At 44.5% G+C, this 27747-nt stretch overlaps 1 protein-coding gene across 1 annotated transcript in view; it reads right to left on the bottom strand.

The window, feature by feature from the left end:
- Positions 1 to 27747, bottom strand: part of PRKCH (protein kinase C eta) — a 117060-nt gene that overhangs the window by 32268 nt on the left and 57045 nt on the right. The window contains exons 9-10 of the mRNA XM_009903912.2: positions 27112 to 27285; positions 13777 to 13931 (exon numbers count right to left, since the gene is read on the bottom strand). Of these exons, the coding sequence (XP_009902214.2) occupies positions 13777 to 13931; positions 27112 to 27285 (329 nt within the window). The remainder of the gene's footprint in view (positions 1 to 13776; positions 13932 to 27111; positions 27286 to 27747) is intronic.

Raw genomic sequence — 27747 nt, 5'->3', positions numbered from 1 at the left:
ACCACTTCCCGAGTTCTGTACCATTGGTTTTGGATCTTTGTATTTCCATAGTGCATGCCTGTGTAGAATCACAGAATCATTTTGGTTGGAAAAAGACCTCCAAGATGATTGAGTCCAATCACCAATCCAACACCACAATGGCCATTAAACCACATCCCAAAGTGCCACATCCATGTTTTCTATACACCTCTAGGCACAGTGACTGCATCACCTCCCTGGGCAGCCCTGACCACTCTTTTAGGAAATAAATTTTTCCTAATATCCAACCTAAACCTTTCCAGCACAATTGCAGGCCATTTCCTCTCCTTCCTATCACCTGATACTAGGGAGAAGAGACCAATCCCCCACCTTGAGCTCTCCCTCAGGGCCCACAACCCAGAGCACCACCTGCCTGCTGCAATACTGAATTGAGAGGCAAATCCAGAGGAAGGCTGCACTTCACTGCTCCTCCTCAGCTCTATCACTCTGCTACCTGGATCTCAGCCCCCAGCCCAAACGCATGCTGCCACTCCTGGCATCGCTGGCACCCTTCACCATGGCTAGAATGACTCAAACCAGAAAAACACCCAACAAGATGACAACTCTTATCAACAGCCTTTCATTCCTCCACAGCAAGAAAGCATGCTCCCAGAGCAGTTCTGCCCAGACATGGAGCAGGTGCAGCAGACATCCAGAACGATGTTTGCGTGCAGCAGACTCTGCCCAGCACTAATGCGAGCTTCGTGTATCAGACAGAAAAACTTCATCCCCTGATGAGCCCAGATAGAAGTTTTTTCTGCCAACTGGCTCTCCACCCCAGCTTTCTATCTCAAGGCAAAGTGCTCCTCAGTTAATGGCTCTGGTGCCCACATGGCACCTTCATACCACAGAACATCAGAGCTCCAGCACTAGTGACACATTACTCAGACACGCAGTGACTTGCTGCTAAACCCAGCAGCTGAGCAAGCAGAGTTCCCTTTTGTCCTAGGCTGCCCTGGGCAGCTGGAGCTTTTTCTGACACCTCACTACCAGCCCTGTGGCTTTTACCTCGTGCAGAAATGAGATAGAACATGGATTCAGGCTTAGTTTCTTTCTACATCTTTCATTAAAAGTGTTTCGTTCGACACTGGCCAGCTGCTAAGCTGCCACAGCAAAGGTTGCTTTTTTAGAAGCTAAAGACAGCAAGATCCCATTTTCCGGTGATTTAAGCCTTCCCCTCCATCAGCTTGGCCACATTGTTTTCCTACCTGAGTTTGCTCTTCTACGCTCTGTCCCAGCTGTGCTTTTCTGGGGAGGAAGGATGCTGTGTGCCAGGTAGACATGGTGTACTGCAGACAGATGCAGTGACGGAGGGGAAACCCAGCACTTCCCCTCATTTTATAACCAAAAGCAGCAAGAGGAAGGGCCCTGTGTGTGGCACCACTGCAGTCTTTGCCCTCAGCAGAGGACAGAACTTCACATTATGTGTGTTTCAAGCAGTTGGAGCAATTGAGAGATTTCCCAGGTTGCTTTGGCAGAGCTGTGTCATGGCTCTCTGTGCTGCTACCGCAGGATCTCAGCTATCTCCTGTCCTCCCTGTCATAGCCCCTGCTTTTTGCCAAACTCCAATGCATTTGCTCAAATCACACAGTCCCTGCTCAGGAGCACTGTCCCCTTACACAGGCCAAGCCATTCCTAGATCAGGTACCACTTAGATGAGCAAGACTGGGAAAATCTTTTCCCCCTTCTCTGTGGCAGTCCTATATTGGCTTGCTGTTGGTATAAACCACAGAGTACTTCATGACTTTCTGGCACCCACAATCTACATCATCAGCCAGTGAGTGGGAGGGGTCATAGACGCAGGAGAGCGCCTGAGCAAAACCACAGAAGGTTAACCCTGCAGCAGGCTGAGAGAAAAATGCAACCCTACAGAGGGCTCTCAGAGGAGCCAGAGGCTGTGAGTCACCGGGGCGGGCTGCACAGAAAATGGGCTTTCAGAGAGGCCCACAGGAATTTCTTTAGGGAAATTCTTCCCCCAGAGACAGGCAAGGGAAAAAGCTTCACCTTTCCCATCATAGAATGGATCTGGTGACTGCCCTGCCAGCAGGGGAATTGCCATTGTCCAGCCAATTGTTTCCAGTCTGGCTAAAAATGGGATGGCAGTGGACTAATTGCTTCACTGAAGGGAAAAAACCAACAAAACAGTCTGGAGTGACCGAATTATTTTGTAGACTGTTGTTGTTTGGGTTTGTTTCCATCCTGGCTTAAAGACCATTAATGACTTCAGCTGCAGGAGGACTGGGGAGGGAAGCCATTAGAGTCAGAACATGATCCACAGAGACACCTCTCACCCAGCACACACCTCTGTCCCTGACAACCTCTGCAGTAGTGTTGGCAACAGTGTGTTGTGTCCATATATACATCTCTCCCTCTGCTGGCCTTTTATTATGTGGAAGGTGGCCAAGAGCAAAGGAAAACTTTAAGTTTTCCTTTCTAATCTGTTTTTGTGGAGGTGCCAACCTTCCTGCAGCTCAGATACTTAGGCATGATAGCTATGCTTGGCAGCATCACCAGAAAAACTGTTGTCCCTTCTCGGTGGCAGGGAAACAAAGGGAAAATGTCCCAAAAGAGCGGACGCTCCAGGAAAGAGCAGCAATGCTCACAGCCTGTAAAATTAAGTTTGTTTGTTTTATTTGCAGAAGCACACTGAAACATCTGAGACTACTTTTGGTGTCCAGAGAGACAGAATTAAACATAAAGCCAAGACATGTAATTAATGTTGAAATTCTCCCTTACATAACCGTCTCTGGCACGCAGCCACTCACTTGGCCAACGCTATGAACGGCCCTGCCAGCACCGTCCACGGAAAAGCCTGCGAGCAAGCGGTGCCTGTGTCAGACCCAGTGGCTACAGGCATCCACATATACTCAGCATGGACTTCCAGGGATTCGGGATCAGGAGTGTATTGGAATTATGTGCTCACATCTACAAGCCAACTCTATTGAGGGACAGCCATTTCTAACTGGGTGTATCCACCAGGGAACAGGAAAACAGCTTGAACCACCCCAAACTACAGTAAGGTCTCACAGAAGATACAAGCAGAGCAAAGATTTGGAAATATTAGAAGCTACCCTGGAGAAGAGGGGGAGAATTTCAGCTTAAGTCTGGTTGTAAGAAAGTGAAGAGAAAGTAGAGAAGGCTCTCAGTCAAACAGTGACCTCAATGAACCAATTCCAGATGTGACAGAACATGGAGGTACCCAATAGTCCATGCTAGATTTAACTCATGCAGAGATAACAGCTAGGCCACCAGAAACTGTCATTTGACATCCCCTTCCCTTTCACAGGTCCCTAGTCCTACTGCTTGAAGACTATAGTTGGAATTTGCTGTCTCGCTTCCTGCCCACCAGGAAACCAGAGATGCCACCAGCTTATGCTGGGAAGCAGCACTTGAACACCTCTGGCAGGACTGCTCTGTGGCTTGGGGAAAGGATCAATCCTGAGAGACCCCAAAGGCAGCTGTGACTGGAGGTGATGAGCTGCAGGAAAAAAGGACAAGATGCAAGACAGCTTTCCACTGATTTTATCACAAAATACCTGTCTTTCCCCCTTTCCAAAACCTCACGATTTCTGACACAAAGCACAGGTTAGTACTACCTTTCTAAAAGCAAACAGTAAAATATGTGTCAAGTGCCTCAGTCACAGGAAAAAAACCCAAAGATTTCTATTGAATAGACGTGGTATAATAAAGTCTTGGGCACTTTCTCTTTGTGTAGGGGCAGGTGAAAAAATCCTGAGTTTGGGCCTGAGCTAGACTAGTCTCACTGCAAACCTACCACCAGCAGACTGGCTGCCATTGATCTGCCATCACAACTTTGCAATTAGCTCTGCAGTTCAGGGCATGAATTGAGCAAGCTGAAACTTCACTGGCTTCTTGTATCTCAAGTAGCACAAAGGAGATGGAGAGCTTTAACCCTCCCACAGGGGTAGTCCCTGGCCCCAGAGAGACCCCAGTGAGAGTAGCACTCTTTCTCCATGCTGTGAGCAGTGCTATGCTCTGACTTCAGGGTGGGTGGGCTGTCTCTTTGGGAGCTTGGCCAGCTGGCATGAGTCAGAGCAGCTTCTTGGCTTTCTCATTTATCAAGGCTGGGCAGAGAAGCAAGAAGCAGGAGTCAGCTGCCAAGATCTCTGCTCCCTTCTATGCTCAGCAGAGGCCAAAGGCAGGAATTCTGCTGTAAAGCTGCTGTTTCAGCAACAGGTTTCAAAGTAGCAATAAGAGAAGTACTAAACTGGGGGAGCTCCAGCTCGGAAGAATGGCTACAGAAAGAAGAGGGGACAATTTAAGAGAAGGTGAATACAATGACAAAGGCTACCTTAAATTGCTAAGATTGTGTCAAAATCCCCAAAACACAGATAAGCATACAATCCCTCAATTTACGGTCAAGAGATACTGAAAAACAGCAATACAAAGCTCATGAATTCAACTTATAGGCACAAGTCAGTAAGGACACAGGACCTTGCTACATTTTCATAATCAGGTAAATGTCAAAAGGAATGTAACCAGATCCAGAGGAGAAAACCTGAAGCCTGCACATTAAATGTCATACACCAGAGCCTGGACTCCAACACAAATGCCAGAGATCCTGCACACTGAAACGTGCTGCAGCCACACTGAAGCAGCACAGGCGAGCAAGTCCATTAACAGTTTGAAGGGATCACTTCCCACTGCTCCTTCTACTACACAAGTTTTCATAGGAAAACAAATCTCCTCCTGTTACCTTGCACTACTAATCCTGGTTTTCCCAATTTCCTCACCCCCATCCCCTCCTCCAGTCTTGCCTCTCCCCCACCCTGCAATAAGCAAAGAAGCCATGAGCCACTTCAGCAAGGCACCATGACACTGATGGTGTAAGATCGTAAATGGTTCAGATGCAAACATTCACATCTTTACTGGATGGACTTTGTTGCAGCAGTATGCTTGGATTGGAAATCTATCTAGTGAATAGCCTCTCCTAGCTGTAATTCATTTTCTTGATTCAGAAGCACTTTTCTATTGTGCTGCCAAGAGATTTATGAAAGCAGCTCTAGATGTTAGTAACAACTCATGCTTGTGAAACTTCAGTGGATTCTGAAGAGATCAGCTCAGAGCATGGAGGATATCTGTGGTTTTGAATACATCACACCTGGTACGTGGTTGAGACTTGAAGGCTTGCTCCCAAGTCCATTGTTGTCAGCTGGAATGCTTCCATCTGCTTTAGTGGAATAATAAGCAGGTAATACAATTTGGAGACTAAATTGTGCCTTTAGGCACAGCCTCATAAAAGGGGAGGTTACTGATCCTATTAACAGCAAAGGTGTTATGACTCAGAGGCCAAATGATGAGCAATGCTTTCCCATTGCCCCATGGGAATAGGCTTCACAATCTGCATCTTGGCCTGTACCAGCAGCAAACTGCAAGTCCCAGCACCAGCTCTGCTGGCACAAGGAGGGCAGAAGCAAAGTCGTGCCTGCCATCCTGCCCAGGGTACCACTGACAGAACACAGCGTTTTCTCCCACTGAAATTTTGAATTGCAAACCAGACAACTGTCACTGCAGTGTCACCATGTAATAGTTGACATTTTCTACTGTGTTATTATTTTCATCTTATTTCTGTATCATTACAGGCAGCTGATGACTGAACTAGAATCTAAAGGTTTTACAATGGTGCACCACTGGTGTTAAAAGTCAGTGGGTGACTTTACAAATCAGACCACATAAATGCTTACTGGCATAAAATAAAATCTAAATGTTGGGATTATTGATCATGGCAACATCAGGCGCTGATCTTGCTGCAGCTAAAAGAATAAGTCATATTCTCCCTGGACAGCGTTGGCAGCTGCTGTGGGCCAAGTATATCAACAATACTGATTTTCTTATTGTCTCTATCCAGTAGCTTCACCCACTGCAACAAGTCATGGTGCAAGAAATCACGCATTTCAGCAAGTCAAGAGGGAGCAGATAAAACAGCATTTTGTTGGCATAATCTTTGTTTTTAAAAAATGGTACAAAATATTTAATAAGGCTGACAGAGACTTCTTCCTCAGCCTCCCTAATGCTAACTCAGAGAACGGTAAGGGACCCCTGGTGATCATCTAGTCCAACCTCATTGCTAATGCATGATGCCTGTGTTCCAGGTAGGTACAAACACCAACAAAATAATTGGATTAATGCTGGGTAACTCTGAAGATCTCAGAGCAAAGGTTTTCAAAACTGGGTCCCAAAAATCATAGGCTGGAATGTCCTTGATAGTAGGGAAAAGGTCAAAAGTCAGATGAGCAGTACTGGTTAAAAAGGTAGCAATAATACTTAAGAGCAGTTTATAAAAATTAATTTGACATAGCATCTGGAAATTTCAGGTTTTATTTTTTCTCCTTCTCATGACCTTCAAGCTGTGACGAAAAGAGTCAAGGCAGCATGAAGGACAGAATTATGGTCTTTTTGAAGAAAAGTTTCTTAGTTTTAGAAGTTCTAACCTAAGCACTCTGGGACTTGAAGGTTGAGTCCAATTCTGTATAAGAACCTGGCTGTAATCATTGCATATTGCTATTTCTTAAATTGCATCTGCATGATTTCAATTATGAAATGCCTTCATAAGGATGCATTAGTCATGAAAAGCATGATAGAACAGAAGTCAATCACTTATCACCTTCATGGACATGGATGAGCAATATTGCTTATTTTTATTGCACCTGTATCAGAATTCCCAGCTAACACTGAACTCATTTCAAACATTCAGTGAGCCAGAGTCTGTGCCTGTAAGAATGTGTGGTACACAAGTTATTACATGCAAATGTAATGACTGCATCAAAGGAAAAGAAGAGTGAAAGGTAAAGGTTATCCAGCCTTAGGGCAGGTGGATGAACTAGACAAAGTTTGAGGCCCCTTCGAGCTCTGGATTTTAATGATTTATACAAACTCATTATATGCAAGGTTTGCAGGTTTCAAATCAATCCCTTTAAATAACCATAAAAGAAGAGTAGACACTATCAGAGCCAATAACTTCTGTAAGCTATTCAGTCATGTGGAAAGCTGCATTAAAGTTCACAGACTATATACAGTGGAGGCAATGGGGCACAGAGATCTGATATGTGGATCTCAAAACAGGACTGCTCTTCGTAAGCATAACTGTAAATCAGGACTAAACTGTCCTCCACACTGACTGATTAAACATGACATGGAAACCTGAGAGGCTGGGATTATTTTTCCTCTTTGCACTTTCCATTTGATCAAGTGCAGAGAAACAACACTTTAAACACTGCATACCAGAGGCTGTAAAAGAGCCCAGCTTGCAAGCATGCAGCAACCACATCTGAGTGGAAAACAACATGGAAGATGCACTGTCTAGAAGCACAGATCAGTCTACACAGGCTGTTGAGTGTCAGATAAGATAGCCACAGACATTACTACACTCCTGACCCTAAGAGACACTCCTTTGTATTGTCTAAAGCTGAAAGAAGCATTTCCAGAGATTGCAGCATGAAAATTTCTTCTCTGCACCGAGCAGTTGTTGGAGGTAGAAGGCTGTTGGTATGCTCTTCAGTGCCAATTTGAAGCTTTTAGCTGATTTGCTTCACTCACTCACCATAAAAATCAGCTTATATTTAATTCTTTTCATTGCTCTCATAACATACCACATCCTTAATTTCATTCTACTTACATAAATCTACTCTCATCTTCAAAGCCCAAATCACAGAAAGCACCAAGTCTAGGAGCAATCCTGAATTGAGACGTTAGAACAGTAGGGACCAGGTCCTACAGCTGTAGGTGCTCCAGACTGAAGACTCACCCCCATTCTGGTACTGGCTGAGATGTTTCCCACCCCTTCCCACCCCTTGGATGCAAATGATGTCCCTCTGCCCACATGCAGCCAAATCATGGTGGGGAAGGAGACATCAAATACAGCAAAGACTGCTTGCAGATGCTTCTACTGTAGCACACTCAAGCAAAAACTGGGGAAAAAAAAAACAGCAATCTTAAGATCACCTCATTAAACAGAAGATTTATCTTTACTTGCTAAGAAAAGCTAGGCATAGCACCTAAACAAACCAATGGTAATCCCTGCACACAGCCCCCCTCCAGCCAACCAGTTTGCCTTGCATGCCCCTGCTGGTATCAGCCCCAGATCCAGTTCAACTGCTAATTTACCTCTCTGGGGAAAGCCCCTTTACTTCAAGGGAAACAAGATCTGGTTCCAGATGTGAAAAATATCATGAGATGAGAATAAACAAAATCTCCAGTCTTCACACACACAAAAAAACCCCAAACAAAAACAACCCTAAAAACCCAAAAAGCAAAAAAAAAAAAAAAAAAAAAAAAAAAACCACACCCAAAAACAAACCAACAAAACAAAAGAGAAAGAACATAAGGAATCCCCTGTCTGCAGTGTCTTGACCCATGGAAAAAGCAAACAGCCCACTAATAAGAGTTGCTCTGTTAACAGTGGCTGTATGTAATTAGGAAAGGCATTCAGCTTCTGCTTTCAGCATGTATTTTTTAATTGATTTTTGCTGAAAGAAACTTTAGTGTTATTTCAGTTAGTAAGGGTCTTTCCAGCAAAACCGGTCTCCATAAAAGGCTTATGCAAACCTTCCTTCAAGTGTCACAGGCTTATTGTTTGAATTGGCAGAAGATTAACCTGTTGCAAAAATCTCACTCTCTATAAAAACCAACAGTCATGAGACACAGCTACAGACCTGATGGGTCTCCTGCACTAAGGAAAGGTGATGATTTCAGAAACCTAGCTAGTATCCTTCCAGATCCGAGAGGAGACAGAGCTTTCCCCCGTCATAAGAAGCACCACACACAAGAAGGTGATGCTTTCAGATAACATACAGAAGAGTAAACACTTCCTCCTGACAAGCCTATCTCATTTTCCTCAAAGCTACTGTTTAGCCCTAAGGCAAGGCTTCATTCTCATCTGGATAATTGTATAACTATCTTTTGCCTTCCTATTAAACATAATGAAGTCACAGGACCTACTTAATGGTGGCTAGTGTCATATCAGAGCATAGGGATTCTGTGCAAACTATTCCACATTCAGAGGCATGACAGAGCACAAGCAGAACCCAATCAGTCTCTAGAAGGACCACTTTCATTAGAAATATCAATACAGACACAAAGGCAGTAAAATAAGGTAATTAGCATGAGCCCTCAGGATAAAATCAGGGTTCTCCAGCCAGCCAACAACTAGTCTTTTTCCCAAGCTCTCCAGTCCAGCCTTTCAGCTTCTCTGGCTCTTGATTGGCTGTGTTACCTGTGAGACACATCTGCCACTGTACCATGCCAAGCAATGAGCTCAGGTATACAGGTGTCTCTGCTATCCAACTGCATACCTATGGCTGGCAAAACCAGCACCGAAGTGGAAACTACACAGGTGACACTGGCTTTGCTTCCAGGTATATATACAGGTATTGTCACCATGTACTGCATGCTGCATCACCTCTGCAGATAGCAGAGACATTCTGAAAAGTGACAGTCTCAGCCCATGCATCCTACCAGAGGGACATTTGCAGAGGAGAGAAAGAAGGATTATCACAAAAATCAAGACCATGCCACTAGGCTGGATTGATTGCTCTGTGTTGTGTGTAAAAGGCCACTATCTTTCTGATATCAAAAGAAGTCTGCAGGACAAACCCCTAAGCCCTCCCCATTTAAAAAAAAAAAAGAAAAAAAAAAAAAAGGCAAGCCAAAAGAAAAAAAAAACCACAACCCCCAAACAAACAAAAACACCCCAACAAACCCCAATAAACCCAAGCCAAAAAAAAAACAAAACAAAACAAAAAAACCCAAACAAACCCAAACCAACAATGCACAACAACCACCAAGTTTAAGAAAATATTTGCATTTGCACCCTCAATAGGCAGGTATGATGCTTCTACTGAGGGGCACCATGTAGGTGACCTTGCCAAGAGGACCCATCCACTAGCACAGCTGCACATCAGCCAAGGCAGAGGTTTGAATGAGGGCAGAAAAGCTATTCTTGTAGCAATGCTACATGGAAGGCAAACTCCTGATTTTAAAATAACCCCATATAATCATTAGCTATCTCTGCTTTTTTTGAAGATTTTGAGTGGACTAGTTTACTTGCATTGAGCAAGCCACCTTGTCATCTCTCATGCTTCCCCTGCCCTGGGAACTACTGAACTGGAAAGCCAAAGTTGGGACAAGCTGCCTCAAGAGAAACAGCACAAAAAATAAATAATAAAATCACAAATCAGCCTACCTACCTACAACAGGAACCAGCACACTGTTCTCCTTCAGAGGTAAGCTTAAAGAAAGCACCAGTGCAAGAACACTGACCTGTGAGCAAATATTTTATCTACAACAGCCTTGGTTAGCACCTAACCTTTTTACCTGGCAACATCTAGCATGAGCTGATCCCAAATATGTCCTTGTCCTACTCCTCCACAGTTAGGGGATCATAGTATGCTGTGATTCAACATGTATAAAAGCTTTCATGGCTGGATGCATTCTAGTCCTACCCTCTGCATGAGGGGATAAGGAATCACATTGTATTCGTTGCTGTTTTTTTCAGGAAGTAGCTATAAATAGATGGCTATAAATACACACACACACACATTTATAGGACTTCCATCTGTAGCCAGGGCTTAGTAACAAAAAGCAGAACTTCCTTGAAGTGATGAGCAAACACACTGAAAGTTTCAGGTGCATCATGAAAACCATCCTGTGAGAGCATCGATCCAGCAGTAAGCCTGGTTTTAATGTTTAAAAGTCATATATAACTGAAGTACACCATTCTCACAGACTCACAGTAGCAACTGTAAAAATACCCCACTGGGACTATTGCAAATTGCATGTGTGTGGCCAGAAAAGCAACCCACAAACACCCGATTTGAGCTGTTACCAGCACTGTCACCCCAGGCCAAAGTGACACATTTCAGCTGCTGCTTGAATTTTCAGTACTACCTCTCAACCTTCTTTAGCATTCCAAGTAAGAGAAGACGCAGCTTTTGGCAGCATTTGTGGCAAAAGTAAGCTGACTTACCAGGAGAATGTTCATTGTGTTAGTAAATGCAGACTCTCTCCCAGACTGTTTAATCTTGAAAGGGACAAGGAAAAATGCAATATTATTATGCTTAAATTTAGGCCAGAAGAAAAACAAATGACCAGGGTATTCTAGGCCGGCAACTATCTTAACTCCATTGACCGTGAGAATCCAGAAAGAAGAGGCACATTCAACAGCTTGTGGCAAAATGCATTCTGGTCAGGCTTTTCCTGTGATCTCTCAGCTTCCTAAGCATGCATTCACATTCTGATCATAAAATCCTTTGTGAGTATCTCCTTCCATCCTGAAGACTCCCTCCTGGAACCTGATGTTTGTGACCAGCAAAAACCACCTCAGCCCAGTACAGCCACAGCCAGCAGTTCTCTCCTCTTACATCTTCCAGAACAGAGTTACCCCAACTAATTTATTACAAAAAATAAAATAAAATAACAAACAAACAAGTCATCCCCTTGCAAATCTGCCCCATGCAGCTGAAGCTACCTAACTCCACAGCTAAATCAGATTCTCAGCAAGATCAAAGCCTGTGCAGTTGTTCAAAAGGCTTTTAAATTACTCCTCCAGTTTCTATCGTGAATTATAGCAGCACTTTAAGTGTGCCAAAACCCAGAGGGATCGATTTCTCCTGTCCTGTCACAGGCAGCAGGCTTGCAGGGGAGACAGGACAATCTGTAAGCACAGCGGCATTACATTATGCAGAGGCACAGTTTTGCTGCTGAATGATTGACAATAACTACTGGATGTCACTATTTTAAGGATAATGTCATTTGCGTAATTATCTGGCCAGGTCTTCAGCGGCTGGCATCATTCACAAGGGAAGAATTAGACAGAACTCCAGCTGTGGTGTAAGTAGATTTGCTATTCTATGCACACAGTCACTGTGCTTTGGAAGCTCCACACATATGGTGTATATCACTAGTAAATTTCATACCCTTAGGACCCAGAGAATATTAAAATGACACTCCTTCTCTATTTCACTGTGCCACATATATCCCATGATTTCATATTTAAAAATAATTTAATATTCTCTGTCCTCACCTGACCATCAGTCTCTTGCTAGAGCTCAAGCTAGGAAGAGAGACTGCAGTTGCTTTCACTTGACTTACCTTACTATCTAACCATCAGACAGGAAAATGTCCCCCCCACAGCTTCTTTCCCTTTGGCCACTTTAGCCCTCAGCTATTCCAGTTTCAGTGTGTTCAAAATTGCATTTATCTGATAGACCACTACACACAGGACTGCATTTCTGGGTTCAACTATGCAGAGCCACAAACCAAATGGCATTTGGCCCAACCCACATTCTGAAATGGTACTAACAAAGCCTGACTGGGATTGGAACTGGTCCCATCCTGGATCCAGTTATGGGTCCTAGGTGTACAACCGTAACCTTGATCCAGTTACAGGTCCCACCTGTACACCTGTCACCTCTATCCAGTATTGGGTCCCATCTGTACAACTGTAACCAAGCAGCAAAGACTGTTGACGTTAACCTTTGAAGTACTGGCATGCGTTAAGTGGGACTGAGCAGGACTACAGCAGACATAGCCAAGTATGCATATTTTGCTGCTGGAACCCAGATATTCCAAAGAGAACAACAGACTGTTCCTCCTTTCCTCTGCTCTGGGTGTGAGAATGCCAGAAGAATCCTGCAAAGCATGTCAGAAAGAAACCTTTCTGTATAACTAGACTTTCTCAGTGCTGACATCTCTCTGATATAGCTGTCCTGTTCCACTCAGAAGTCGTCTTGCTCTGCCCTTAAGTGTATATGGGAGGATGCTGGTCAAATGGTCATCTTAGAAAGTGAGGCAAAGAACTGCTTGTCTGATCCATGATGGCTAGTCTATGCCTTGATGCCTGAGCCAACATGTGAGCATTTTGGTAGTACAGAAGGGAAAAAAATATAAGCAAATTCCTCCCCTGAGTACAGCATACTAACAAATAAAAAGAATTGCGTATGGGAAATGGCTTCCTGAGAACAGCCTTGAGACCTGGAGGCTGATGCAGGGAAGCAATGATCCTGTTGGAAACACAAAGATGCCAGACATGGACAGGAAGGAAAACCTCCTGCTGTAGAATCACAGCAGGAATGAAAAAGTCTTTTAGTGGCTGAACTGAGTGGCACTAGATGGGTACATCAAACAGTTAGGGTTTAAACACAGGCCTGAAGCTAACACAGGGAAACAAAGGGGTTTGGGTGTAACCAGCACGTTAGCCTTTAAATAACAAGGCATACAGTGGCAAGAGCAACAACTCCTTACATTTACCTCACAAAAAAATCTAGGAAGGTTTCACTTAATGTCTCTCCCTTTGCCATTAGTTTGACATGTGCTCTCCAGTAGTAGGTCAGGCTCAGAGCAGCACAGTGGAGGCTTGCGTCACTCAGCAGCTAATGCCCAGCAGCCATCTGAGGTGCAGACAAGAGACAGTTCTGGGGCTGATGTAAACCAGCTACATGAATTGATACCAGCACAGAATCTAGCCCTGCATCTTGGAAGGAAAACCTGGCTTTCTATGTGCTTGCACACGTTATAGGAAGACCCTCCCTGTAGTCAATACTGCAGCCAGAAATTTCATTTCCTGGAAGCTGGTGCACCTTGGACAATGTGCAGGGGCAAACTGAAGGTTATCCCAGCTGACAGCTTGTTCCTGGTGGGCAGCAAATGACAGTTACTTACATAGGCAGAAAACTGAAGCCATCATCTCAGCTGTGGGGTTCAGACAAAGAGAATGAATGAATGAATGTATGCAGAGCTCACCGATAAATGATGCCTCTTTCATGAAGAAACATAAGGGCAGAAATAATTTCTGCAGCGTAGAACCGGGCCCGATCTTCATCAAAGCGACGTGACTTCTGAATGTGGAACATCAAGTCCCCACCATTTACGAACTCCATCACAAAGAAGAGGCGATCCTTCACACACACAAACACAACAAACACAAACAGCATTAGTCATATCCTCTGTCACTCCTAAAAATCACCAAGTAAAACTGTTACCTCCCAAACAAGAACAGATTAAGCACCCAGGAAACGCCGTGGTGGAATAAAAATGTCCCAACTTTTTCAAGAAAGATCTGTTAGTATCTCCTTATACTACACTCCCCTGCCAAATTTTGCCCCCAGTAATGAAATTAATTCCTGTTAACATGTGGAATAGGTGTATCAGTAGTTGTATACTTATCACAGTCAGTGATAACTGTCCTTATCCTGAATCAGCAGAAGATGATGATACCCCTGAATGAACACAAGAGACATCTTCAAGAAGCCACTTGCTCCATACTAAACACCTCAGGTCTCTAGGGAAAGATGCTCCAAAAACCAGACTGCTTGCAGACTGCAGCCTCACCACCACAGCACAAGGGCACAGGAGCAGCAAAGACAATGTAGTCTCAAGGGTATCCCAACACTATTTCTAGGGAATGTGTGTTGTTTTCCAGAATGGGATTTCCTGCCATACAGGAAAAGGCAGCTGCCATTTGGGCCCTCAGATTTCATCTTTCCTCTGATTAACCTGCAGAAATCCCCCGGTGATGAAGCAACTGATAAGCGAAAGTTTCTGCTAGGCAGAAAAGCAATCTGTTCAATAAAGTTCAGCCCATTAACCACAGTTCTAGGTCTTTGAGTTGTTTGGGTTTTGTTGTTTGTTTTTGGTTGTTTTTTTTTTCAGCTTTGTTCTGGTTTTTGCAGAAGTCTACAGATAGGGAAGCACTCACTTAACCTGCATACTCAGCTGTCTGGGTAGGGGTTTAATGTGTGCAACAGAGGTGCTTGCTTAATTGTGAGAGGAAGGGCTCACAGTGACTTGTCACAAAAGTACACCCTAGAACTGTCGCAGTCTGGTTCAAAAACTTCCCCTAGTAATTGTTTCAGGACATTCAGTATTGATTCTTTCAGTCTGAGTATCAGGAACCACCAGACTGGAAAAGAGACATAAACAATTCACTTGAGACCAGTCTGCCTTTTAAGGGTACTATTTGTACTTTCTTCACAAGCCCCTTCCCAGGTCTGATGTTAATCATCTACTAGCTAGTTTTAAACCCTCTCTAAGTTTAAGAGGATAAGCACTGTTATGCTCTGCTTTCTGGCAGCCAGCCAGCTTGAAATGACCACTGATATTAACATCCTGAGATGCACACAGCAGAAGACAAAGCAACCAGGAATCCTTTCATTCCTCTCTGGACATGAACAGGAAAGCAAATGACTCGTGACAGATGAGTACAGCTTGCTTTTTGTCATCCTCCTGGACTCTGCTCAATGGCTCCCTCTGGGCTTCTTCCAGAAGCTAAGATAGATGCATTCCCAGCCATCTCACAATACTACCACATGTAGCACCAAGGCCAAGTGTTAAGAGCTATCTCCAGTCCATATAAACAAAAATACATCATTGTTTCACTATGCTTTTATTACGGGGTAGCTGAAAGACACCCAAGCTGGCTTGTCTAGGGCAGCAGTCTAAGCCAGAGCAGCAGAAGCTCTGCAAACCCACCAGTGGCCTTGGCTCTTCAGCCCACAGTAGATCTCTAATGCCACATCATTACTGCCATTGGTTAAACTGCACCTGGCTGTGCTGTGTCTACCTGTTCAACAACTCTTCCTCCAGCTGCAGCACCAGTATTGCCTCTGCCTTGCCAGTTGGGCCAGCTTTTATATCTCCTTCTTTCCCACTCCCTTCCTTGCTGAGCTCTCCACATGCCACAAGTTTATCTAGCCCAGCTTGTCCAGGCACCTCCTCAAGCCCATACTGAAAAAAAGAAATCCCTCTTTCCAGATCTCCAACAGGAAGTAATGTAATTTACCATCAACCTGATGAGGGATGCGTCTGTATGTATTTATGTAAGCAATACAGATGCCTGTATAAACATGCATACAATTAGGTGAATGTGGATGTATTTTCTACTCTTTCTTGAAAGGTGAACTTCAGGAAAGCAAAGTTAACTCTTCTTGTTTTAAAACATACATGTCCTGCTTCTTCACTGCTGACCTACTTCAGACTTCTGGATGCATTGGTCTTAAAGGAAGATCTCATTTCTTCTTCCTCAAATGTTCGGATAAGCACAGAAACAACCCCTTTTAAAAGACACATCCCTGGTGACATGAAATGAGCACCTTTTTGTTACAAACAGCTCTTGCTTCAGACTAACTGCAAACCTCAGCATGTATCATTGCATGTGTTACATGGTGCTCACAAGTACAACAGTTAAGGCCTCACCTCCAACCCAATTTCCTAATGCTTAGAGATCCCACAGGGTTGCTGAAGAAACGAGCAGGACTTCTCATAAGGGTGCCTAGTGATAGCACAATAAGGAATGGTTTTAAGCTGAGGGAGAGAGTAGATTTAGACTGGATTTTAGGATGAAGTTCTTCAGTATGAGCACAGTGGGACTCCAGAATAGGCTGGCTAGGGAGGTTCTGGGTGGCTCCGCCCTAGAGATGTTCAAGGCCAGGTTGGATGAGGCCTTGAGTAGCTGAGTCTAGTTGAGAGATGTCCCTGCCCATGGCAGGGGGGTTGCAGTAAAGAGCTCTAAGGTCCCTTCCAATCTAAGCCATTCTATGACTCTATAACTACAACTTGCCTGTAATACAGCATTTCTGCATTGGCCTCCTACACACCTGGCAACAGATCATCTTTCGGAAACCATGGCCTAAAAGTCAAGCAAGGTCTTCCATTTTAATCTCTTAATCAAGGACATCTCCTTGCCAAATTGCAAAAGGCCAAGCACTCTCCCAGGAATCATTGAGAAGTGAACTGAACAGTGATACTTTATGGAGGGGGGGAAAAAAAAAGGGGGGGTGGGGGGGTGGGTGGAATTGCAGCAGGCAGAGTAAGAGTGAACTTTAAAAGGGGCCAGAAAAAAGAAATATTAAACCAGCAGACAGTTCAGATACTTGCAAATTTGACCTGACTGAAGAGTTATATGCCTCCTTTCTTGGCAACTACCAATGGGAATTAGGAGGAGTTGAAAGCTAGAGTGTTTGGGGTTTTTCTGACAAGGCTTAATAACAAAATCTTCACATTTCTATTTTTCTATTTTGCATTGCTCAGAAGTCTTCCCTGATCTGTTATCTCTGACTTCAGCAGAAGAAAAAGAAAGAGCATTTGAGTCAACAGGAAACTGACGCAAAAGCCTTCGCAGTAGTGGCAGCCGCATGAAGAAACCGTATTGCACCATTTCTAAACAGGGGGTGAGATGAGTAGAGCCCCAGAGCAACTGCTACTGTAAATTAAAGAAATACTTGGAGGAAACAAATTAGGTCCATGGGATCAGGTGGACTCATTTCAAGGTCAGCCTACAACTAGAGATTAGCCCTGCCAATTTCAGAGCAAGAGAACCGCTTGGGTTCTTTTTGTTTAAATCCAAGTTTGCTATCTGAATTTGTTTTCCTACACTTATCAAGGCAGGGGCTGCTAAAAGTACATGCTGTGTCCTGAGGATGGTGTTTGACAGCAATCACATGTACCTGTTTTGTTTGTTGTCTTAGCCAGGTGCTGGTGGGGCCTGAAGAGGGGGGTCCCTGACTGCAAAAGTCACTGGATGGGACAGTCCACATACTGGTTACTACCCCTTGCAAACACAAGTACCCATTGGAATCCCACTCAAATACCACTTTAGCCTTTTGTCCTCACCAGGCTCTAGAAGCAAGCTGGTTTGAACCCTCATACTTAGCCAACTTCCATCCACTTCTAGCTGAGTCACAGCTGATATCCATGTATTAGCCACACAAGACTAAAGACTTCTTAAGATGACAGGAGTGAGAGCCTTAATTCCAATCACAGGCTTTCATGCCAGTTAGTGCAGCACTATTGCCTCAGTTCAGGCAGCATAGAGGGAGGAGATGGGGAAAGAAGCATTTCCTATGTGCAGACATGGAAGATGATAGTATCTCCTGCCTTGCAAGAGCTGCTGTGTCAAGGGCAGCATGGAGGCCAGAGAGGATTTGTCTCAAGAGAGTCATCAGTGGAGGTTCAAGAGACCTACTAGAAAACACCAAATCTTCAGCTTCAAGAGGCATCAGGAATAGGTTTGAACAAGGACTGCATATCCCTGTTGCATCAGACTTCTTCCAAATACTGCTTCTGCCCGCACCAACTGCTCTGCAGGACAAGGGGGTGAGCTGCCCCACCAAGGACAGATCCCAACAGTAATTTCACAGCAGCTTGCTCTTTAGATGACAGATGCTATATAAGGCAGCATCTGGAGGATATGGATGCATGGATAAATGCAGTTTGGAGGAATGGCCAAATTCTTCTTAATGCCCCTGCCCTTCACAAAAGAAGAAAAACCTAACTGGCATGGGCTCAGGGATTTTGTTAAACTTGCACTTCATCTTTTTGGAAATAATTCATGCACACAACTCCTTAGAAAAATCAGCTTTGGGCTCAATCTGAGTTCACTGAAGCCAAAGGGTTTCCCCAAGAAAACAGTCATTTTTCACTCTTTTGGCAGTTTATGCTTTGCAGAGCAGAAAGTAGGCTTTCAAAATCATCTCCATACAGAGACAGCTGTGTCACTGCTTCCCAGTGCAAGTTTATTGTTTCCAAAAAGAGTAGCATGGCTTAGGGAGTTTGCATGCAAATTATTACAAGATAATTACAAGAGCTGGCAGGCTCCCTCTGTGCTCCCAATGTTCCTGCTCACCCTTCGTGGTCCACAACCCCCACACAAAGCAATCTGCCTCAGGTCTTGCTGGGAGTACACAAATAAACTGTGCTCTCTCAGTATCAGGCCTCAGAAAGCCACACGTCCAACTCCCCCAGCAGTGTGAGTGGCCGTCTGTATGTGGGTCAAGTCATGCCAAAGCACAGGACCCAGAGGAGGAATAATAAACAGGTTTGTTTCTCAGTATTTATCTTCATAGGAGTAACAGAACCATGAACCATGCTCAGATGCTGCTCTGTGCTTAAATGCCTCTCCTCCACACCCAGCCCTTTGACAAGGCAGCACTGCATCTTGGCAAGCTGCCTGCTGCTTCCAGCTAAGAGGTTCACAGGAGGACAGGCTGTCCAGGGGGGTTAACTATGGCAGCCTTTCAAAGCCAGAAGGGATTGCAGGTGTCATAAGAAAAGGCTCACCAAGAGGGAATGACCAAAACAACCTTTGCAAGCACAGAGCTGAAGCAGATGTAATAAGCTCAGCCCCAAATTTTAAGGTACTGTCAAAGCCTCATTCACCTGACTGTGATGGGGCAAGGCATTGAATTTATGCTAGCTGAAGATGTGGTCCTTGGACTTCAAATCAGAATAACCACATTGAACAGAGAAGAAGAAATACCTCTGTGGTCAGCTGGAATTATATGCATGCGTTAGTGATGCTTCTTAAACACAGCCAGAGTGATGACTGCCACAGCACCTGTCACTGCCCTGTTTGTCCCCACGGCCCAAGGCTCCCAGACGGACACGGCAGTGGCAGAAAGAGGGCAGGTTTTTCAACCATCTGCTTGCTGATTTTTGGTGCTTTGTTAGCTGTTCTACCCCTTCTGCTCCAGTCACTGCAGAAAGTACATGCCAGCCTCAGGAACCACTTCTGCTTTGAAGAAATCAAGTCACGGCAAGGGAGCGTGCCACAGATGGCACACACAGCCCTGAGGCTATTGAGACAGGGAAGATCACTGTACAGAGTGCCATATCTGATAGGCTAAGAAAGGAAAGGCTTCTTTTGTTGGTTTTGGGGTGCTTTTTAGACAGTGGGAGGTGCAGTGAGAATTTAGCAAAGTGGGGAAGGGGGTAAGGCACATGCAGGTTCTCTTCTGGGCTGGGCAGCTGGTAAGCACGCTTCTGAGAAGCACAGGTCACTTCTTCACCCCAGACTCATTTTTAGCTCCTTTAACAGAGGGCTCCAGTGTCATTGTCACAACTACGGGAATAGGGCAGCTATCACCAGTTATCAGTGACAACTGCCCTCTGCTATCTGACACTCATGATAGCAGGCACTGCGCAGACCTCCCTGCGCCACTGTGGAGAGGCACATAAACATCACCTAGAGAATAACAAATTGGCTCTTGCCATTTGCATAAATAAACTCTGTGGGGTCCCTCAGGGGACAGGCCATCTCTGGCACGCATGTGTGCACAGCATAGTATCAATGCTAAGCTCATTCCAGAAGAGCTGAACAACAACCATGGCAGCCCAGGGTGAGTTGATGGGAGTTGTGGTTTCCCACCTGCTCTGGAAAACAAATCAAATCAAATCACAAATGTAACTACAGGCTCCAAATCCCTGCTCCTATTTACCTCAAGCTTGCAAGCTGGACAATTTTTGTAACACAGGAATACAATTGTTTCTCTTAAATGATGCATCCTTTGGGATAAGTGGGTGAACCATATGTGCATCCTTCCTCTTCATTCCCTCTCCTCAAGACAGTCTAATTCACAGCAGAATTACATGATTAGCTCATTTTATGAGCAGAAAGTTTTACTGAACACACACACACACACACAGAGAGAAGGATGACTTATACCACTTTCATTTCTATCTGGTTTATTACAAATAAAACAAAAACCCCAGCTAAGGGGGGTGGGGTGGGGTGGTGATTAACAAAACAAAACAAAATCACCTCAGGTACTAGGTCAACCAATTAAATCACAAACAAGAAATGTCTGTGCAATCCCAATTAAATAGGAAAAAAAAAAAAAAAACAGGGGAAAAAAACCAAACACAAACACAAAGCTAGTTTGGCCACCATTAAAGCAAAATACCCCCAAAATTGACAGAAGAAATAAAATTGGATTCTCCTTTCCAGACCTTTTAAAATGACACACAAAACTACATAAACACCCCAGCCCACCGGAAAGATCAAAAACCTAGCTGAAGTTAGAGGGGAATAAGGAACTAGAAGGTATCAAGCTATAGACATCATCTGTTAATAAAAAATGTATAGGACATCTGTATCCCTCAGCTGGCTGCTGGGCTCAGAAGAGAGTAGCTCTGTGAAGATCATGCTCTTCCTAAAGCCCTCAGTTCAGAAAAAAGAAAAAAAAAATCTACTGGAATTGCATTTCCAGTTTGGAGCAACCAACCTCTGCAATACCTGCTGGTCTCAGACTGTGCTGGGGAAGGCCACAGACCTCTACTAAAGGTCTTCCTGAAAATTCGGAGTGCTGAAACACCCAAAGGTCTCTTGGAAATGGCTTGCTACAAGAGTTTTGTGAATCCATCCTCTCACTTTAAATATCATCTAGAAAGCAGTACAGATTCAAACTGACTGCAACCTAATGCACTGCTGGGTCACATCTCAGCTAGTTACCTCTTCTCTGAGCTTCAATTGCCTTTTTTCCTCCCCTCCTCTTCAATACTGATTGGCATCTGCTTCCTCAGGCTGTGACTTAGTTCCACTTCAACTCATTTTTATGCCACAGCTTCCTTGACTTGAAGTCCAGAGAAAAATTTTATTGTGGCTAACCATAAGCAACAGCATCTCCTTCAGCCACTTCTGCACTAAGCTTGGTAATTTTGTCTAACAGTCACAATCTCTCTCACAAGCCACAGCAGATGGAGACAGGCATTTTCTCAGCTTCATATAAATGCAAGTATCCAAAGTCCCTCAACAACCAGGGGTGGGAAATTTACACTCAGGGGCTGCAACACGATGATGGCAGCTAACCCTTCAGTTCACATTTTCACTTCAGCTGAAGTGTGGACTCCCAATAAAGTTCACAGATAAAATCAGAAATGTCAGCCTGATCTTGCTTCATCTTCTGCAAGAGAAACCACTCTGCCTACAAAAAAAACCCTGACCTCATAGTTTCTGCAATGATGAGACCACTGCAAGCCATTAGTGTATGTGTCAGAGAAAGTTGAGCCTTTCAGACCAGGCTTTAGAGGTTTCAACACTTCTGGTTTACTGGTAACTAACACCAGCATGCCAGCAAACGCATCATGGGTTTTAGTGGATATGAACGTCATAGAAACCACAGAAAGACACAGTTTTGTCCAGTCTACCTTTATTCAGAGCTAGACAGGACAGCAGCCAGAGCAAGGCAGAAACCAACACCCCTCCCATGGTAGTAAAGTCAATGTGAAGGCATTGTGGCACACATCTGCAGAAGCCACACGAGAGAGTGAAGGTGGAGAGAGGAAATTCCCCTGTACCTCCCTGTCCAACAGCCACTCCCCTCATCCCTGCAAAACAAAAACAAAACAAAAACCCAAACAAACCAACCAACAACACCTAAACTCACCATCCCAGGGCTCCAGCTAAAGCACAAGTCAAGCTCCTTCAAGCTTGACTTTAGAAGGACTCTGCATAAAAGCACAAGCAGGGTGCCTGTGTTTACAGCCAGAAGACATGTTAGTCTGTACCCAAGCTTTTTGGAAAATGCCAGGCCTGGAAACATTTGTACTTGATCTTGACTGGCAGCAACAAAACTGAAGACTGCACTGGTCTTCCAGCACAGTGTCTTGGGACTAGCAACAGTCTCAGTGCTCAAGAACAGAAAAAAAAGTCTCAGTGCTTGCAGAAAAGCATCCAGGAAGTGCACTTGGCTGTTGGGTGTATGGAGTCATGCCTCCTCAACATGCCAGATGGGGAAGGCTGGGGGTTTAGAGCCTGGGAGATGAGCAAAGCTGTCGTCTCTGGTCCCAAAGGGCTCCCTCTCAGTGCTTTTCAAAGAGAACATCAAAGAGGTCTCATACCAGCACACTTCAAGGCCTGTGTCAGGATGCCTGTTTGCTAACCAGAGCCCCAGGAAGGCTGCTGCTGACTTTTGTGACACTGGGGTGGACAATCAGATTGATGATGGAGATCTTCTGGAGGAACCATGACTAGGGAACTCCCTGAGGCATACAAGAGCACCTGGAGACCCACTGGTGGGTGAGTAGCCACCCAGCTGCCACTGCTAAGCCTCACCACTTCGACTGGTGGGCTATCACTTGAAAACTATGCCCCTGCCAAAGGCTCCAGATTAACTTTAACACTTCTAGGAGATGAAACAGACTCATCTCTCTAAACACCTGGGTGATCCATGACGTGATACCCAAGCTCACCCTGGGAAAACTGCCTGAGTGTCTCAAGAGCCTGCAAAACAGTGGAGAAATCCTTCTCCTTCCATGGCAAAAACATGATGTCAGCCCACAGCTTATAATGAGAATGCAGAGCTACATGCCGGACAGCAGGCTGCCCTCATAAAATAGGACCAGTTCAACAATTATGCTGCCCTGGAGTGCCTGGGCCAATTCCTATTGGCTTCAATAGCATCCCTGCTAGCTATTATCTTGGAGGGACGCTCATTATAGAAAATCATGTCCCTCTGCCAAATTCTCATGTCTCACTATTTTTGGAGCAACACAGACAGCAACCGCCAGCAGAGCCACGCCGAAAGCAAATCCATATAATGATCAGGTTAGCAGGGACAGTGCTGGAAACTGCATCTCCTGGGGGACAGTCCCCTGGAAGCACCCTGCAGTCATGACAAGAGATAAGGGCAATAAACATAAAACCCAGGAGCTATTTGACACTATTTGCATGGGAATTTGATCTCCCCAGCCTGTTCCATTCTCATGCATGTCAGTGGGGACAAAAGGATTTAAAAGCAAACCACCTGTGCAGGAAGGATGGTTCCTAAACCTGAAAGAAGACAGGACTGCAAACTCATTTTAATTAAAACATTCCAGGATCCACATTCCTAGGGATTAAATTATTTACTTAGCTATTTATACATACTGGCTCTTTCACTCATTCTAGGACAGTATTGCTGAGGTGTTGGATGTCACCAGTGTTAGGGAAAGAGAAACAAGCATTTTTTGATGCTTGTGACCCTTAATACAGGATTCATGATTTTCTGCAGGTCTGCCCCAGCACCTGTCAGCAACTCATAGATTACTGAAGCATAAGCACAATTCTCTCTGACACTAGAGGATGATCCTAAAGCCATTAAAAAAAAAAAAAAAAAAAAAAAAAAGTAAATGGCTTCAGCAAGGCAAAAAGTTCCAAGGCAAAGCTTTCAATTAAAAAAAAAAATAAAAATTAAAATATCAGAGATGTGATGAGCAAGGAAGACCTCACAGAGATGCAGCTGCAGCAGACCTTAAACTGCACCCCCTACAAAGGAGCAGCAGAACTCCTTCATTCCCCTTCACAGGAAAGGAATCTGGAGGTGCAAGTCCAAAACTGCCCAGCCCAGCATTGGGCACGCAGAGGGCCACATCCAGCCTCTGCCAGCTTGCTGTGCAGCTAGTATTTCCTCTTTAGGCTCTAAAATCTGTGCCCCATACCAGGCAGAGACAGCCCTTGCAGCTTCTACCACCTAGTGGCAGCAAGATTTCTCTGAGACAGAACAAGGAGGTTGTTTGGAGGTCAGGAAGCCTCAGTCCACCCTGGGCAACTAAAGCAGCCTTTGCTAGAGAGTATCACTTATGCTGCATCTGAGACCAAATTATGACCATATTAAGGCAGCCCAAGAGACCAGGGAGCTTTTCTGAAAACCATCAGAGGCTAATGCAAGCACAGAAAAACCTCAGGTAGCTTTAAAAACAGGCACATAATAGTAACAGCAATATAGATTAACTCAGGTTCTGCACTTGTGCCAGCTCAGCTAACACTAGTTTACTGGCACTCCATGATATTCCACTGTGCACTACAGGCATGCCTCAGGCTGTTTAAATTACCCCTAGGCCACTGAAGTTTGAGGAAGACTTTGCCGATTTGGGTGGAATATTATACAAGACTCCAAATTCAAATGGCTTTAGATCCAGCCAAAACCTAACACCCTTTGAGTGCTCTTACTTCAAACTGCTGCAGCATTGCAGGTGCTTCCAAGGTCCTTTCTTTCTCATTTCCACAACTTCCTCTTGAAATGGGAGGTGGGGCCATAACTGGATGCCCCTATTCTAGGTGCAGCCTTACCAATGCCAAGCAGAATGACTTCCCCTGATCTCCTAAAGCAGCTGTACATAATTTAACTTGTATGCAGCAAGACTGCACAGCTGGCTCATACTGAACTTGGCACCTACCATAAGCCTTCCAACTGAGATACTACTCTGTCAGTTAGTCTCATCCTCTCTTGATGCATATTATGACAACTTTGCTTTGACAAAGAGTAAGAAGCCTTAAAATGGCTAGTTCTTGAAAAATTGCTACAGACAGGCCCAAAACCAAATAGGTCATTATTTATCCAGGATCTCCATAGCAGACTGGAGTCATGCTTTGTTTTTTCAAATGTAAATAGTTAACATATTTTCAGAGTTTGGGCTGTGTGATACATGAAGTGGTTTCCATGTAACTGCAAGTGTTAACTTTTCCTGTTTTGGTTTTGAGCATTATTGGAAGGAAGTGGTTTTCTGTTATGACAATCTCTATAATGAAGCAAAGTGGGATTTAAATAAAAGAGGAACCTGGGAAAGACTGAAAATAGTAGGGTCCTGCTATGGCAATGACACCCTTCCAGAGACTGACCAACTCTGTGTTCAGGGCAGCAAGGGTGGAGGGATTCTTCCCTCGATTCCTCTGATGACAAGCTGCTCCGGAAATTCCTGTTCCAGGCTGCTCTCCTGTTTAGCAACCCTTTTTTACTTCCAGTCTAACTGTATCCATGGCCAGTCTAGAATCATTTACTCTTAGCCAGCATCTTGACAGGTTTTTTTCCCTTCTCAGCATTTGACATCTGTAGCTATCAATCAGATCCACTTTTTGCTTTCAATTTCTTGGTCTAAACAGGCTTTCTTCCATTTCTTTCCCCTTTGCAAGAGAGTCTGCAATTGCTTCAACAGCCCAGAAGACCTTGCCTGCATCTAAACCAGACTACATTTATTTTTTGAACATGTTGGACAGCACTAATCCAGCAACTTTGTATCTTCCCTAAGTTCATAGGAAATGCTCTGCAGAGCCCAGAAACATGCTTGGTTTTACATTCACACTGCAATTCAGTAAGCAAAGCCAGAGGAAAAAGCATAGCAACAAGTGGCAAAACCCACTGCTATTGTGTATCTGACCTCAAAAAAAAAATAATCAGACCTCAAGACTGGATAGTGCTGGTATTTTACATGAGAACTTCAGGACAGTCATTAAAATTTGAGTCTTGAGTCTTCATATTATGAAATAAATGAAAAGCTTCCTTGGTTACTAGTAATGACAGTGAGCTTTGAGTTTCATTTCTGCTGTACAGCACAGCTGCTCTCTGAACCACACAAGCTGAATATATGTAAGAAAAGCCCAACCAAACTACCTCATTTCTATTGCATGAGTCTACTCAAAGGCTCCACCCTAAGCAAGCACAACTCAAACTCCATTAGCTGGCTGTTGCATCACCCTAGTAAGAAGAGAAACGTGTGGGTGGCAGGATGCATTTGTCTGCCTTTTTTTTCCCTTCAGTATTTTGAGTGTACGTAGGAGTGAAGCAAGTTTCTCCTGCCTCTTCCAAGAGCAAAACAAGCTGTAATACCATTTAGCAGGCAGTATGGAAGAGCTGCACTGTAAAAAGTGCTTTGGTCTTAGTAACAGCTTAGCTCAGGGACTTCCAAACTTACCTTGCTGGGACACAGCTGTGGCCACTGCCTCCATCACAGCCACTTCTCCCTCCACCACTCATATCAAGCAGCAGCTCCCACCCACATGCACACACTAGACATGGCTCTAAGCTGGACAGGCAGCATGTACAGTCCTCCATATGCACACCCAAGTGTATATGGATCTCATTCAGCATCCATCCATGTCAGTAAGACCCTTTCCAGAAGGATCTTTCATTCAGTTCTGAGCAGGAGGTTACTCCCACTTCCAAGCATAACTCATTACAGGTAATTCAATGCAAATAAGGTCCCATTCAGGCAGCAAGAAAAGAGAGCCTGTGTTGCCAGCAACCAGAGAACACTATGGATCTGTAGACATATGCACATACGCATTTGGAACCACATTTCCAGGGAAGACACAAAAGAAAGACTTCCCTGTTTTTACCATTTTATTAGGGAGCTTAGAACAAGCCAGGATTTTGTTTGCCAAATTCCTAGCAGATTATTAGAGGTAGATGTTACAGGTTCACCCTTGAGCAGAGAGGTTTGTCCTGGGCCTAACGTGGACATTTATAACAGGTCAGGGGCAGAATATATAGGAGAGTACGTCTGTTCTGAACATGCCAACCAGAGCTTATATACCTGGCCTATACTTACAGGAGTCTGGAAGCAACAGTAGAGCTTGGTGAGGAATGGGTGGTTTCTTGCTAAGGAAAGGATGCGTTTCTCAGTCATGGTGCATTCAACATCATCATCTTGGAGAATGACATCCTTCTTCAACACCTTCACTGCATAGAGCTGCCCACTCTCTTTCATCTTGGCAAGCATCACCTAAAGCACAGGGAAGGGTGAATCGCAAGGGCTGAGCTATCAGTCTCACACCTTCTCACACTAGAAAGGTCAGTTATCTCATGACCAGGCTTGTGGAAGCAAGTGAGTCAGCCTCCTAGTATGGGCATCAGTGTAGAATAAATGACGCATACACTACTGTCTGCAGCAGACTTCTCTAGATAGAAACACCTACACATGTTGTTCTGGTATCTGGCATAGGGCTGGTTGGTCAAAGCTCATCCACTGTACCAGGACAAACCCCTTGAACAGTGCTATCCGTCCCACTTCCCTTCTCAGTTATCAAATTCAATTGCACCATTTCATATTGGCTTTGTGGCGATGCAGAGAAATGAAACACTCATCTCACTGCATTTTTAACCACTGCCTTGTTTCCTTTAAAGGAGAAGTCTTTACATGCTCCAAGAAATGCTGGCCAAATGAGTGCCAGTGCACACACTTGCA

This window comes from Dryobates pubescens, chromosome 5, assembly GCF_014839835.1.
Source record: "Dryobates pubescens isolate bDryPub1 chromosome 5, bDryPub1.pri, whole genome shotgun sequence".
Taxonomy (NCBI): Eukaryota; Metazoa; Chordata; class Aves; order Piciformes; family Picidae; genus Dryobates; species Dryobates pubescens.
The sequence above is the reverse complement of the archived record's forward strand: the minus strand, read 5'-3'. Positions and strand labels throughout refer to the sequence as shown.